Source organism: Lycium barbarum, chromosome 10 (assembly GCF_019175385.1).
Source record: "Lycium barbarum isolate Lr01 chromosome 10, ASM1917538v2, whole genome shotgun sequence".
In the NCBI taxonomy this organism is placed as follows: Eukaryota; Viridiplantae; Streptophyta; class Magnoliopsida; order Solanales; family Solanaceae; genus Lycium; species Lycium barbarum.
In genome coordinates, this window is record NC_083346.1 from 18297314 (window position 1) to 18313865 (window position 16552).

General features: G+C 34.1%; 1 protein-coding gene across 1 annotated transcript; it reads left to right on the plus strand.

Moving 5' to 3' along the window:
• The first annotated feature begins 1956 nt into the window (after positions 1-1956).
• Positions 1957-14719, plus strand: LOC132614383 (prolyl 4-hydroxylase 1). The gene is made up of 12 exons (XM_060328831.1): positions 1957-2241; positions 4374-4421; positions 6202-6267; positions 7260-7312; positions 8552-8617; positions 9649-9723; positions 11833-11907; positions 12099-12169; positions 12264-12315; positions 12454-12543; positions 13547-13639; positions 14340-14719. Exons 1-12 carry the CDS (start codon positions 2178-2180, stop codon positions 14445-14447), a joined length of 861 nt encoding a protein of 286 aa, XP_060184814.1. The 5' UTR covers positions 1957-2177; the 3' UTR covers positions 14448-14719.
• The last annotated feature ends 1833 nt before the right edge of the window (positions 14720-16552 follow it).

Sequence of the window (16552 nt, forward strand, 5' to 3'; positions counted from 1 at the left end):
TAAATTCCTGAATTTATCATGCGTGGTGTGTTGTCAAATCAACACTTATATTGCACAATACAAGTTAGAGTCATATTAAAACGATCAAATAATGAAGTACTATATATAACATGATTGACAATTTCAACAAGCATTCACATTAAAACGAGTTATCATGTCATTCTACCCCAATTTGTTAATCTTGATTCTATTACATGTTTTTACCCCAGGACACATATTCGAAGCAATGAGTAGGACATGGGAACTAGATGATGACTTTCAATACTCAAATAACCCTAACAACAGATTCAATCGAGAATACAATAATAAAATGAGAGAGGAGTGGGATTGGCGTGTTAGGGAAGCTGTATCACTCGAGCAAAAGTTAGCGTCAATAGGGCTTAAACGCCTAAAAAAATGTGTTATGTCAATGCCTCGTGGAACTTCACAAGAGTTAAATTTTGCTCTTCACCGTTTTAGCGAAGAGAACAATCGGATGCAAATACGTTACCTTAGGGTAGAATATGGTGTACATGATAGCATAAGATTTAGATCCAAGTGGGATTCAGACTATGAGATGTCCGACGAATATTAATATATTTTTTTATATAAAGTAAGTAGGCAAGGTCATAAAGACCACCCCCTTCCAACTAGGGGTACATGGGGGTTTGCAACTATATAAGTAGTCATTTCTTTTGTTATTAGACTATAACGTATTCAATATCGAGTAGTAGAAACGCAGCTTGGTCATTACTCCATCCAAAAGAACCAAATAGAAGTGATGATGAGAGTTCAAATCATAACAATTTTTCGAGTGATAACAGTGATTTACAACTAGACTATATGAAACCCCACCTTCTTATACAGTGTAATGATGATTTTTGCAGCGTGAATATTTAGATCCACGAGAATATTTTTGCGAGTTACTTCGAGAATGGGCACATCGGCATGCCGAATCAGAACGTCTTGTCCGTGACTTGGAAAATCTCAACAAGGTACTCAATAACCATACCTCGAGTAGGTCTAGAAGATTGCGAGTTTGCCGTACAGAGGATTAGAAAAGAAAACAACAGAATGCTGGTAAAGACGTTATAGATTTTACATGCTAAAGTTGACTGAAGAACAAACATCACCAACCGGTAGAGAACTAACATCTACTGAAAAAAGATGTACCTTAAGAAACCGCCAATATTTTTCTGAGGACGATATTGAGGACTTCTATTTTGATGAAGATTAAGGGTTATTTAAGTTCTTTTAAATTTCTGACTCATGCGGTTAATTTGTATTGTTAGTTTATGATAAAGTCATCAATAAGAAAAAAAATTAGTAAGTTTTAAATTTTCTTTGATTGTTTAAGTCTATTATTAATTCATAGAGTTAATAATACCATAAAAAGTCCAACAATTGATAATTTAAAGAAAAACTAAAATAAATTAGTACATAAAGGGTACAAATTACATTATAGATGAAAGGGTGCAGCTAGTAAAAAACAAAATACATAGGAATATTAAATTAAATAAACAAAATATGTAGAAATAATAAACAACAACTAGATAGCACAAATAATCTTCAGGCACTTTACAATGCCAAAAATAACGATCCGGATTATCTGGGGTCCTTGATAATTTTAGCTTACAATAATAACCGCATTCACAAACATCGGGTTCTATAGCAAAGTTTGAGATTTGGGAGCTTTAAGACATGTTTTTGGGGTGCAAAAGTGTGTTGAAGGAGTGAAAATAGAGGAAATGAAGCAGAAGAGTTTGCTGAAAATTGGCCAAGTGTTTTAGGATTTTTAGGGAGGCCTATTACGCATAGATTCTGTGCGCGAAAGAACTTAAATGTAAAGTCACACTTTGGTCCTATCGCGCATAGAATCTGTATGGAAAATCTACTTATGTATTTTTTATTTTTTATTTTTTTTGTGTTAGTTAGTAGTTCTTTTTTTTTTTTAGACTAAAATAGTCGCGGACTCAATCAACAAACTACAAAGCTGACGTTCAATATACACTGCACAACGACATATCTATGCAATTTACAAAACGTCTCTCTTGGTCTGCCATTTTTAATCACTTTCCAAATACTCTCCAAACGGTCAAAGTGACACTTAAATCAATTGTAAACCCAAACAATAAAATCCTCTAATTTCAGTTCAGATTTCTACGGAAAACCCAAACAAGAAAATCTTGCAAAAAATAATGGCGTCAATTATGAGAATTGTTTTCGGGCTTCTTACACTTGTCACTTGTGGAATGATTCTCGGTAAAAAAATAATTCTGAATCTTTTTATCTATCCAATTTTTATATATCTATCTGTGTTTGTGTTGAATTTGTGGTTGTTTTTGTAATTCTTGAATCTTTTTCTCCTACACTTGCGGTTTTGATCATTATAATCATCAGTTGTGTTGATTTTGTGGCTGTTTCTGTAATTCTTGAATCTTTTTTCTCCTACACTTGCGGTTTTGATCATTATAATCATCAGTTGTGTTGATTTTGTGGCTGTTTCTGTAATTCTTGAATCTTTTTTCTCCTACATTTGTGGTTTTGATCATTATAATCATCAGTTGTGTTGATTGGATGTGGTTGTTAATAGTGGTCTCACTTCCTTTCAGTTAATTTGGACTAACCAAATACCCCATTTGGAAAAGAAAAGAAGAAAAGGAAAAAAAGAAAATGATGATACATATTTGTATTTTATTTTTGGAAATGAAGGTTTAAAGAATGAACTTTTTTTTTTTTTTTTTTTGAATTTACATTTTAAAAGGGCTCTGATTTGGTTTACTTGGGGAGGGGGGACCATGAGATGGTTGGGTTCTTTATTAGTACAATTTAGAGCTTTGAATCATGGGAATGTGTGGATTTGATACTTGATCATCGTTGTTGATTGTGACCTCAAGGAGACAAGAAAAAAGAAAACGGCGATACATTTGTGTATATTTTTTTTTTGGAAATGGAGGTTTAAAGAATGAATTTTGGGTGTGGGGTGGAGTGGGTGCTTTGGTTTGATCCGTGATCGTCATTCTTGATTGTGATCTCATGGAAAAGAAAACACAAACAAAAAATGGTATTTTTTTGAAATTTACATTTTAAAGTGGATTTTTTTTTTTCTGTTTTGATTTGGGGAGTGTGTGGGTTTGCTTCTTGATCATCATTCTTGATTGTGATCTCAAGGAGAAAAAGAAAGAAAAAAGAAAATGCTGATTCTTCTCTAAAGATAAGATATTAATGTGAATTTTTGTAGGACATGGTGGGATGGTTGGGTTCTTTATGGGATGTTGTTAGATGAACTCACTTCACTCAAGCTGGGAAAACTGGTAATCGTTCTTTAAAGGAAAACAAAAACGAAAGTTCTTTGTGATTTTTTATTGGGTTGGGGGAAAAGTTAGTCTTGATTAGCTTTATTGCTTTCTGATTGGGTTCAGGTTATGGTGTAATGGGGATAAGGCAATTAGTAATATTTCCCTCGTGAAGCTGTAATGTCTTACAGTTAGTTCAGGGGGGTTCTTTTAAGTTTTGATCATCTAAAGTGAAAGTTTCATAACTACGGTACATAATTAGTTCTCTAGTATATAATCACCAGTACTTGTTGTGCTTATGAACGTCAGTCGAGTAATATAAGGTTCTTTACTAAATGGGGTGAAGTAATGCAAACTAAACTGGTGCTTTTATGAGATTAATATCATTGCTATCTCGTCTAGTACTTACAGATGATCATAATTTCATTCTTTTTCATTCATGGATTAGTGACGCAACACAATAAACTTTTCTACGACATACCCAGAACACAATAACTTTTCTATCATTAACTATTAATTTGATACAGAAAATGAGAGTCCTGGACAATAAAACATAAGTGTAACAGAGAAAATTTAGAAAGAAAAGCATTTTATTAAGAAACTTGTAGAAGCACGAACCATCAGATATTGGATAATTTTTTTCTAAAAGATTCATGCTGTTTTCTTTCGTTTAGTTTTTAGGGTGGATGGACAATAATGTCTCTGATTCGTTGTTCATCTTAAAATGCTGGAAGAATTAAAAGTGTCTTACTAAATCTGAAGGGTTTGTTATAAGCTACCTTCGTAGTCTTATCCTTTAAAAAGAAATTTTTGGATTTGCTTGGATTTTTCTCTGTTTTCCATCTTCTATTCTGATAATAGAATACATATTTTGACGTCATGGTTGGAGGAAAAGCCTGATATTTTACTGGGGAAGGGTAGATGGGCGGGCCCATTATCCACCGAGTTCAAACCTTGCGCCATAGGCCCTCGGAGATTTCTCGGTTATAAAAAAAGAATAGAATGCATATTTTGAATTTTACAGAGATGGACTTTTGGTTTTCCTGGTTGGCTTGTTGCTGAATGGAAACTGATGAATTTTTGTTGTGAGATGTGCAGGAGCTTTGATTCAATTAGCGTTTATTCATAGGATGGAAGACTCACTTGGTAACTTTTCTTGGTTTATAGTGCTTATTTTTAAATGATTGTTTTTTCTTTTACTTTATGTTTTTGGAGGGCCTAATACTTTCTTCATCATTCTTCTCATTCAGAGTTGCTGTTCTATCTAATAGTCAAACCAGTACGCCATGTTACACTGCATGCAATACCAAATAATCATTATCAATGATCTTACTATAGAAGGTTCACTATTGGTGGATCCTTTATCTAACTATTTGAACATTTTTGGCAGTTCATCTCAGTGAAAGTAGGCAATACTCGCTCTAATTGTTCCTTTTGTTGTTATGTTTTCTACTTTTAAGTCAGATGCAATATCAAAGAATGTCTACTTAAGGTTCACTCTTGAGGGATTCTTAATTCATACTGTAGTTAGTTGAAAACTTTTAAGTTTTAACATGTCATTTTGTGATTAAGCCTGGTAAAATTAGCGAAGACTTTTCATTATAAAAAATAAATAAATTAGGGAAGACTTTTCTTTATAAAAAATTAAATTAGGGTAGACTTCTATGAATTTGAGAGAAAACAAGTACCGTTGTTATAGAATGAGGAAAAAGTGGTTTGATGATTCACATGTTATATAAGATCTTTCTTTGCTTCGTTTTTTTCTTGTAATAATTCCTTAAAATATGAACCAAGGTGGTCTAAAAGCATTTACAACATGTATATGACGTATTCTCCTTGTTCTACTGGTCTTACCCAATTATCTATGCACAAAGGTATTTTCTCTTCACTCAAATGTATAAATAAAGCAAATCTGATCTCTTCATACTCCCACATGCTATAAATCAATCTTCTGTCTCTCCCATTCCATAATACAGGCAGTGGTGCTATTTTTAGAACTTCTCTCATTCCTTCGAACTTTCGACCTCCTCGAGCTCCCCACAATCTCACTGATAGCAATTCAACTAGTATTAAGTGCTGAGGAGACTAGATCCCGCTGTTGGATGGCCATCGCGCAATGCAACAAGAGATGGTTAGTGTCCTCTTGGCACTCTAGTGCATACACCAACTCGCCATAGTCCTTTCTTTCAGATTATCAGCCATGAAATTCTTTTGAGTGAGTTGCGTTTCATGCCACACACCATGTAGAAAGTGACATATTTGGCTCCATGTTGTCTTCTACTTCTCAGTGTTTCGGCGAAAACCCTTGTAGCTGACCCCTGTCAACCTTCCTTTTCACCTTCTCCTCTATTTTTAGACTATAAACTCTAAGAAAGGATACGTGACTTTCTTTAACTCCCAATTCTGGATAACCTTCCTGAATCTTATGTCCCAAAAAATTTTCTTTCCTCATGAGATCAGCAATTGTTGTGCCTCTCGCATGCGTTGAAAATCACACTATATGCCTTTCAAAAGATGTGCCCTTTTGCCATTTTCGATGATGTAACAAACAAAACTTGTGAACTCATTACTTCTAAATTTGCAAAAGATGCTTTCTTTTGGTTTGATAAGTATCAAGTTGGCCAGATTCAGGAAAACAACTGAATTCTTTAGTACTTTGCTTCTCCACTTACATTAAACAGGCATACTGTTGCTTTGTTGGCTTATTCTGCTCCTGTTCAAACTTCTAATGTTATGTTTATCTTTTAGAGTATTTCATCAAAAACAACTTTTTGTAAAGTACCAACACTGTAAGATCCTTTTTGAGAAAAGAACACTGTAAGATCTTCAAGTCTAAGCACTCGTTATCTGCTTCATTCCAGATGAGATGTTCCTAGTATTCCCTATAAGACTATCCTCTTTACCTAATGTAAGTTCTTAACTGCAGATAGAGAATCGTCTTTTGGTGGAAGGCATGCAAGTCTAGCTGGTAGCAACTTTCCGTTAGCTAAAGGTTTGTGTTGTTGATTGAATGTTTTTGGGCTTCCATGTGCTCTATGTTTTTAAAAGCTCAATTGAGGTGCGCTCAAGCTTGAAGCATGAGTTAGGCGCGTCACTTTCTTGAGGCATTGCTTAACTGAGAAGCTAAGACATATTTTCCGTAGACTCTTTCTTGAAGTGCGCACGCGGTACTAAATAATAAACATAGCTAGCAAAATGATGTAATTAAGAAAATATTATGGGTAAATATGTTCACCAATTTTGTATAAGAAAATTAGTTACTAAACCTGAATTAGAAACTTAAAACTGCATAATTGCATCTGTATCAGAAATTTAAAATCATTTGATTTACAATATTACCTGATACTTTCGAATATTTATTTTTCAATTCATTAATCAATTTTTGTTTGAGTTCATAGTTATTTTTTTTGCACTACATCATACATATGTGTGTGTGTGTGTGTCCCGTTGTTCACTTAATTGCGCTTCGGCTTAAATCTGCAACTACACTGACCATAACCTAAAGCCTTGTCTTGCAAACTCATAATCATGCCTACCTTAATAGTTATATGATTGAATTCTTCTGGAATTCACGTGATGCTTATCTTGCATGTAGCTGTCTTGTTTGAGAAGAAAAAGGAAACCAGTCGTCCTTTATGTTACCTGCTTCTACTTAAGGAGTATGTTGGACTCTACGTTGGACTCTTGATTACCTAGGCATTAATAGTAATCAATTGGTAATTCCAGGGAAACTAAGCATCTTAGATTTCCTTATTTTTTAGTGATAGTTTAGTCACTTAAAGGAGTATGTTGATTGTATCAGCATTAATAGCGACCAATTGGTAATTCCAGGGAAACTAAGCATTTTAGTTTTATCTATTTTTCTTTTAATTTCCAAACAGTTACCGTTATAGCAAAATCTTTTTGTCCACTTCCCTCTGAGTTTCGAATGAGCACATGGTGTATTTCCCTGAATTGTCCTGATTTTTTGGTCCTTCTTTCCAGGCATCTCTGATTGGCGTTATGACAAAGAAGCCATAGCACTACGTGTAGGATATGTAAGTCATGTTGTTTTCTCAACTTCTGTGATTCACTATACAACTGACAGATCGAATACGTTGCCGTTTGCATGATTGTAGTTGGAATATATATGCAACAACATACCCAGTGTAATCCCACAGGGTAGAGTGTACGCAGACCTTACTCCTACCTTGGGAGGTAGAGAGGCTGTTTCTGATAGATCCTCGGCTCACTTGGAAAATACATGAAAAACTAGAAATATGTAGTTTTGTGATAGAAGTAGTATTAAGTTGCATTTTTTCTTTGCTCCCTGTATATAAATTTCATTTTTAAGAAAAAAGCTTTCTTTCCTCCACTCCAAGCCATCCAATGTACGATTCATAGTAAATTCGGCTGGTAGACATGTATTTAGCCATGTTCCCTCTTCCACATTCAAGAAGAAACTCTTTCCTATATGGAAGGAGGAAGAACTACTACTGAGTCTGTAGATTGTAGATGTCAATCAGTTAAAGAATTAATATTGTGCTGTCTTTCTGACTTCTCAAGACTAGATCATATTTCTCTACGCTGTCAGATAATGAAAATAGTATACTGAGTTCTCCACGTGCAAGTAGACAACAAAGTGTTTACCTTTTTGGCCTTCCATGCTGGTCAAGTAGGTTGGCGCTGGGGATGGGCTTTGTCTATGTTAATGTACAACCACTAGATCTTTAGTTGGTGACGTGTTGATCAGGTAAGGTCTTAGGTAAATGAACAAAATGTAGTTTTCAGATATCCAACAATACCAACCCATTTTCTCGTGGAACTAAATTCTTGTTCTTTCTTATGTTTTGGCCAGTAGAGCTGACTTGGTTTAGAAGTGCCAGAATGGGACCTCTACAATCACTTCTCGTCAAATGAGAAAGTCATGTTCATTCATGTGTGGTTTTTTTATCTTTGTATTGAGCAAATAAATGGAGAACTCTTTTGATATTATCATACTTAGATAAACCAGTCATTTTCTCTCTCTCTCTCTCTCTTTTTTTTATTTTTTTATTTTTTTTTAAATCAAAAACAGCTAGCACTAGGCATAGCTGTGAGTTTTATTAATCAAAAGTTCTGTACAGAATCAGTCATTTTTTCTCAGTTGATAACTAGGAGATTGCGCACCTTAGGCAAATTCCATTATTTGGACTATGTTTTTCAGTAACTTAAACTGACCAGCTGCATGAATGCCATTACTGCTAGTTCCTGATTCATTATTTTAATTATGTTATTTTGTCATACTGCTGGTGTAGGTGAAGCCTGAAATAATTAGCTGGAAACCGAGAATTGTATTATTTCACAACTTCTTAAGTGCCGAGGTAGGCCAATTTTGTTCATTATCCTTTCTGCCATTGCATATCTCTACCTGTTCTTTGAGAATATGTTATTTTACCTCGTTGTAATACGGTTCTAAATGTCTTTGGTGAGATTAAAGTTTTGGTTGAGAATATAACTGATTTTAAAAAAACTTTGGTTGATAATATATGGGAAGTACTCGCACATAAGGGTTTGGCTTAGTGATCAATGAAGTGAGTTCAAACCTTGAAGTTCAGTTGTTCAAATTCCAGCAGAGACGAAAAACACTGATTTTTTTCTATCTTCCTAAGCCTTAGTGGGCAGAGATGCCTGGTACTTTTGCTGGTGGGAGGTAGAAGGTTTAAAGTTTCTTCTGCGGTCCTTGCTCCAATTTTACCAATCATGTATTCATGGTAGACTTCAATTGCATCTTGGGTTTCCCCAATATTATTTCAGAGCCAGAAGCATTTGTGAATTCAGAAACATTATAATTAGCTTCTCTTTGGATTGAGAACTGCTACCAACTCCTTATTTTAAGGAAATTGGTCTTCAAGTTAATATTTTCTTGAGGTTGTGCTTGATCCCTTACGAATTGCTGTCGTCAAACTCATTGACACTCAAAGGGGAGACATTTTTAGTTAGTTTAGTTTTAGCACAATGGGGAAACAAAATTCAGTATGCTTAAATTGCTCTTGCTGGATGTTTTTATTTTATTTCTGCAACATTGTCAAGTCTTTTGTGCACAAACAGTAGGAAAAAAAAAAAGATATCAAGAGTGAAATGATAGTTAGAGTGGTAAATATGAATTTTGAACAATCAAGTATTAGGCCTTGGCCCTATTTACAGCTGGATGGGAGCGGCAGGAAAAGGGGGTGAAAACGTGGAAGAGAATATTAATACATTAATCCTGATCTTTAGACGTGCTATCAATTGATCAAATGTATGGATGATATTACTAGATCGTTCACCAATCGTGGTAGTTTTATTAACTATTTAAAAGTACCATCTATTTGTATTGATAATTCGGGAAATTAATATTCTATTGTCTTTACAGGAATGTGATTATCTTAGATCGATTGCCACACCCCGCCTTCATGTTTCCACTGTTGTAGATGCAAAAACTGGGAAGGTATGTACACTATTCAAATCATTCTCTCATATTCAGCATCTACTATGATTTTTTTGGTTTGTTCATCAATTTTAGCACATCTATTAAGTAAATGTTCTTGGTGAGTTGTCACAACTACTTAATAGTAAGTTATTTTTACCTATGAAAATACTTCTGGTTAAAGTTCAAGTTAGACCTTCTGTTTTGAACTTAAGCTCTGACTACCGCCTCAATTTGTAGTTCATTTGTGACAGTTCTACCGATTCTCTATATTTGGCATAGAGAGATTACATACAAAACATCTTGGAGGATAGAGAATAACACATGGGTTCTCATATACATTAAGCTCATCCTAGCGAGAACATAATTTCTAGCTAAGCCTCACTTTTAAGTTTCCAGCTTACTTAAGTTGGCCTGTTGGAAAAAGTTGTAAAAATTGCATATATGTCGTACTAAACTGTATTAAACTTATATCTGTCCTGTATGTTTGAGAAGTTTTTTTATAAGTCTCATGTGTACATTTGACTAATCAAATTTTGTGTCTATGTTGCTCTTCAGTGCCATGATAAAAGATAAGTTTTAAGATTCATTTTCAAGGTTTGTAAATTTTATTTTTTTTCTTTCTAAAATCTCTAAGGAGCGAAGACAAACATAAACCCAATTGTGTTTTTTTTTAAAAAAATAAATAAATAAAGAAACACAAACCCAATTGTTTAAAAAGATCCAATGAACATTTAGAGACCTACAAACAAATACACTTGTATCAGTTTGGACAAAATTTGAGTTGATGAAAAAAAGGTTTATTCGAAGCTAAAGTTTAAATAAAATTCATGGAAGTTGAAGTTATGTTTGGACATCAACTTCAACTGCAAAAAGAAATTTGTGACAATTGAATATTTGAAAAACTTCTCTTGAAATACACCTTCAAACTGCTAATTCATCTTGAAAAATTATTTCACTTGAAGTTAAATCCTAAACTCAAAATCTTATGGCCAAATTTCAGCTTGCAAATACTTAAGCAGTAGTCGCAAGTGATGTTATGGTCAAATATGTCCTATAAATCATAAAAAAGGTTTTACTATGTTTGGCTTACAGGAAATTGAAGAGCAACATTAACTTTAGTGGAAGTGTGTGTGTGAGAGGGAATATTAAGTTAAAATACCTTTTTTGATTGGTTAAAGAATAATGCTCATAAGGGACTTATAAGACTATTTCTCTATTATATGGATTTATTAGTAAATTAAGAGGGCAAAAATTTCCTTTTTTAAATTTTTTTTTTGAAATGAAAGATTAACTGTATTAAGTGTGACTTCATGCTGAGGTATAGTAGTGTATTATGCATACTGTAGATAAACAAAGCAAAGTATGGTGAACAAGTCACTGGTTCTCCAAAATATTCTCTTCCCCAGATGGAGTAGGACCTTTTAAATGTATCAGTAAAATGTGGGACGAATCTAGTTCAAATGCGTGCTTCAAAGTAGGGAATGGGGAACACATCAGCTTTTGCCTGATAAATGGTTATGAAAGTGCACCTTGAAAGAGGAATTTGTTGAATTATTTCTGTTAGTAAGACATCCTTAGGCTACTATTATTCGATGCGAGATGGAAACTCATGGAACATTGTATTTAGGAGTTTCAGAATCAAACTGTACAGGAGCTACATCCTTCTTTATTCTTATTTGCACCTCGTGGATGCCTGTTGATGAAATCCTCTACTTCATCCAAAAAGTAGTTGATTAGCTCTCTCGTCACGGGGATAAAACACTTAAAGAGGAAAAATAAGACATGCTTTAGCTCTCCTAGTTTGAAGGAGCGAGCTATTAAAAAATACAGCAACAACCATATAGATGGACGGAACTTTTCACAATGAACCTTGCTTTTACAAAAGTTAAACTACTCATATTTTTAGGTTTCTAGAACCTTCATTAGACACTGATGGTTGTTGTGCTTTCTCATTGCCCCTCTGAAACTAGTTTATATCAATCCTTTGTCAACCAACTTGATAGATGAAATCATCCTTTATGCTATAGTTTTTACAAAGTGCGATGCATGGACTTTGGCATTCTCTCCTTCTCCTTCTTGTTATGTGCATGAAAGTCCAATTTGATTGATACTTCGTTTTTTCACCAGGGAATTAAGAGTGATGTCAGAACAAGTTCTGGTATGTTTTTGAGCCCTAATGAGAGGCAGTATCCCATGATACAGGTCCGTATAGCACGAGGTCATTTCAATTCTTCTCTTGTTCTCTCTTCTCTTATTCAAGCATAACATGATATTATGTTTAACCTGCACTTTTGCTTAGTGTTTAAAATTAAAATGTTGCTGCAGACATTGTGAAGTTTTTGATTATGTGGTGTGATAGTTTGGTGAAAGTCTTTGCTTTCTGTAACTCTCAGGCAATCGAAAAACGAATTGCTGTATATTCTCAAATACCAGCAGAAAATGGGGAACTCATTCAAGTGTTAAGGTATGTATTATGACTGTTTGTTTTTTCAGCTTTTCATTATGAGATGGCAGGCTGATATGTGTCAGTATCAAGGCTAACATCTGCAGAAGCACAGGTATGAAAAGAATCAGTTCTATAGAGCCCATCATGACTACTTCTCTGATTCTGTAAGTTCTTTCTCAATAGTTGGTTACTTCTGCTATTGCCTGATTGCGCTGTTTTCTATTTGTCATTTTGCAGATCTCTTTTCACATATCAATTTATTATTTTTGTCAAAATGAGAGAAATACTTGCTTGTTTTGTAGTTTAATGTGAAGCGTGGAGGTCAACGAATAGCTACAATGCTCATGTACTTGAGCGACAACGTTGAGGGGGGAGAAACATACTTTCCTATGGTAATTACTCATGAACTCTTGATTAATAACTTCTTTTGTGTATTATTGACTCTTCATTTTTTTTTTCGGTAGTGTGCTCCACTTGAATTTTATATATGAATCTATTTTCGGATGCCTTTGTCATATTCAGTCAATTAGTTAATGAACAAAAAGTATTTACTAGCACTTCATAATCATGGCACATGTAGTGACAGTTCATGTCTCTATACCTTCAGAGTAAGTGTCGAATGAGTATTTTCAATGTATAAAATCGATATGTAGGGTTCCATGCAAAAATTAGCTTATTTAGAATAGAACTGGTTTGGATGTAGACATTTATATGGTGCTGGAGTGTCCATAGCTACCTTGTTAGCCAGTTAAATTATCTTTTTGCTTCGCATTTGTTGATTTAAGAGTTGTCTGTTATATAAGGAACATACCTAGCTTTAGTTGCAAATATTTTTCCTTTTATTTGATGTATGCTAAGTTCAAAAATTCTGGGTGGAAGGCCTGTTAACAAAAGGAAAAGCTTAACAGTAGTTCTGGAGGAATTTGTTTGTTTCTCTAATATTTAGTTTCTGGAGTGTTTGTGACATCTGTCAAGAATTTTCCGCTGCTATTATTATTTCTGTATTTCTATGTTCCATCTATGGTGCTTCCACAAACCAGGGAAATGTATCTTGTGAATGTTGCTTGAACGCTTGTCAAGCAACCTTAGTGTTGGTGTTTGGGATATCGAGAAGAATATGGTTTCTTCTCCAGCAGAATTTCCCTAAGAGAAGAAAATTACGGTTTCTTTAGCATATTCTAATAGTGGATAGGAACATGTATAAATTTGTAGTATTATGTATGCTGTTCTCTGAAACTGATGAAAGATATACAAGGTCAACCTGTTTTTCTTGCTTTTCTACTTATGAAGACAAAAGCTGCATGAGTTTCCTGGCCGTGTTGATTCCATTTACATCTCTGTTTTACATTTAATTTTTTCCAGGTTTCTAATTTCATGCTCGTGCTTTAATTGTAGGCTGGTACTGGTGAATGTAGCTGTGGTGGCAAAATGATCAAAGGATTATGTGTAAAACCTAATAAAGGAGATGCTGTTCTTTTTTGGAGTATGGTTAGTGTCTTCACCTACTATAACCTTTTCGCTGGAACTTTTGACAAAGATTCATATGTGAAAACCTCTAAATTACTCTGAAAATGTTAGCCTAGTTGCTTTAAGATCTTAAGAACTGCACGACATCGTGTTAGTACACCGGGCTGCCCACGACATCGTGTTAGCCGTTTGACTTGGCATCCATCATGTCACACGTCCAATACTTTTAGCAAAAGTCTCCTCAGTTGAATCTACTTCCTTTGTGCATCATCTTGACTTGAGGAGATATGAGACTTTTATTTCATTTATTTACTGGATAGAGACTCACTAATCTTCGAACATGTATTAGACTAATAAAAGCTCTGCTACATAGTACCTGCTTATCTATAAGTGAGCACTATTAAATTGAACTCAAAATTATTAACATTTGGCCCCACACACACACACACACAAAAAAAAAAAAAAAAGTAGTAGAAAAGCAGGAAGCTTAGGAAAGTGCAGGACGTGTGATGTGTCGCTGCACTGATAAAAGCATGGTTTTTAAGGGAAGAAAAGTTAGAACGGGTCCAATATTCACCAAGTTTCAAACTGTGCGCCATTGGCGCTCGGAGATTTCTCGATTTTCGTATCTGTTCTTTAATTTCTATATCTTGAAAACTTTTTTTCTGAAACCATGATTTCCACTTGATCAATGATGGTTTGTGCTTTCTTTTTAATTCAGGGGCTTGATGGACAATCTGACCCTGATAGTCTACATGGAGGATGTGAAGTACTCTCAGGAGAGAAATGGTCAGCTACTAAATGGATGAGGCAAAGAAGTGCATCCTAAGCTGATATATCTTAAACATTTTTGTCCTCTAGTGTATCTTGATAGGAAAGAAAAAGAAAGGGGAGTTACATGAGTTCTGTAAAATTAGCAACCCATGAATTGGGAAAAATGTAGTGGTACATAGTTTTACTCATTGAACTAAACTTTAGCCATCCTAGTAAATGACAAACTCTTATTTTGGCAACCAGCAAAGAGAAGGAAAAGTTGAAAAAACTGCATTTCTTTTGTTTGGTCCCAACTATAATCCATGTGAAAGGAAAAGGTTACATCAATTCTCTTATTTTCTCAAATATAATTGACATAATGAGACCAAATTAAGACAAGAAAGAAGAGACCACTCTTATTTTACAGTGGCAGCACAAGGAGAAAACAGGAGACGAATTTTTTTTTAATCACCTGCCAAAGATATAGTTCAAAGTGGAACAAGAAAATGCATGATTCCTGAAGCTGGTGGAGAAAAATACTCCAGTTCATTGCTGCATTTAAGTTAAACTAATTACTAATATATTTGAGAGCTCATCACCTCCGGTAATAAATGATTCAGTATAAACCAAACTAAGCTCATTCATGTTGCCCTCCACACCTTCACATGAATGTGAATGCCAACAAAAAAATAAAGGGATAATTACACTCAGTATCAATTTGGTTAGCAATGCTACCAAATTTAGCTCATATTTGAGTTTCTTGCTCACAATAGCTCATTTCAATTTAAACAAAAATTACTTTTCAAAAAATGACCCATTTCCCTCTTCCTCCCTCACACCAGATCTTTGATGTTTGAACATTTGGTTCTAGTGGTAGTGTTGGAGTTCGCCGGAGAACGGAACTCCGGCGATGACTATATATGGGTGTATATGAGTGTATATGGGTGTATATGGACATATGAGTTATAATATTGTATAATATTGTATTTTGTTTATTATATTGTATAATATTGTATATGAGTGTATATGCATGTATATCGATATTTGAGTTATAATATTGTATATGAACGTATATGGGTGTATAATACCGTATAAGGATGTATATGGGTGTATAATATTTGTATATAGATGTATATGAATGTATATGGGTATAAGGATTATAATTTTTGTATAATATTGTATATGAGTATACGGATTATAATGTTGTATAATATTGTATATGAGTGTATATGGGTATATGAATTATAATACTCTATTAAAAAAATTGAAAAAATAATAAATTTTTTTTAAAATAAAATAGAAAAGGAGGCAGTGGCGAACTCCAAAAAAAAATAAAAAATTAAAAAAAAAAAAAAAAAGGAAAAAGAAGGAGGCAGTGGCGAGAGAGGGGAGAAGAGGGGAGTTTTGGGTTAGAGCTTTGCAATGTAAGTTTTAGGCTATTTTTTTGTAATGTGAGTGACCCAATTGTATATTTATGAAATTTCCCCAAAAATAAATCTGCTTTTGGAATTGGAGTTGTGCGAAGTGAAGGGAAGCAGATTCCTTGATGGATTTCTACATTGATTTCAAGTTAATATGTTTGAGTTCACAATCAAATATACATATATATATATATAATGGATTTCTTGATTCATATAAAAACTCCTGATTCACGTGAACTCACAAGTAGTATTGACATTTGCCTCAGAAGGGAAGTAGGGTTTTTAAAGGCTTAAAATGGCTTTATATAATCAAGTGAAAAATGTAAGTTCAATAAACTATAGGGTAGCCGGTTTAACCGTTAAAAAGATTGGATTAATCAACTCCTAGATTGATAACTCGATAGACATATATCTCTTAACTGTTTTCGAACCTTAATCCGATATCAATTAATCCATAACACTTCTTTCGGGTTATCGGTCATACCTGAAATTTGCACACCTTTAAGTACCTCTCGAGTATTTTCCTCATGCAACAAAATATTGAGCGCTTAAATAGTTACATGTTATTGGTTTTGAACTCTCCGATATTATAGCTAACAACCATTCAACGAATTGTTTGTGTTACTAAGTTTCAACACGTTCACTGGATCCTTCAAACGTTTTAGTGCTTGGTAGGTAACCATCTCCTTCAGTTGGTAAACGTGAGCCAGAATATATTTCGGAGCATAACTATATATGGAATGAACTTTATAAAATGCAC

Excerpts from the sequence above, each read along its gene's own strand:
- LOC132614383 (XM_060328831.1), top strand. The coding sequence starts at position 2,178 with ATGGCGTCAATTATGAGAATTGTTTTCGGGCTTCTTACACTTGTCACT. Across the intron at positions 8,618-9,648 it reads ACAACTTCTTAAGTGCCGAG|GAATGTGATTATCTTAGATC; the intron begins GTAGGCCAATTT and ends TTGTCTTTACAG. Across the intron at positions 12,170-12,263 it reads GAACTCATTCAAGTGTTAAG|GTATGAAAAGAATCAGTTCT; the intron begins GTATGTATTATG and ends GCAGAAGCACAG.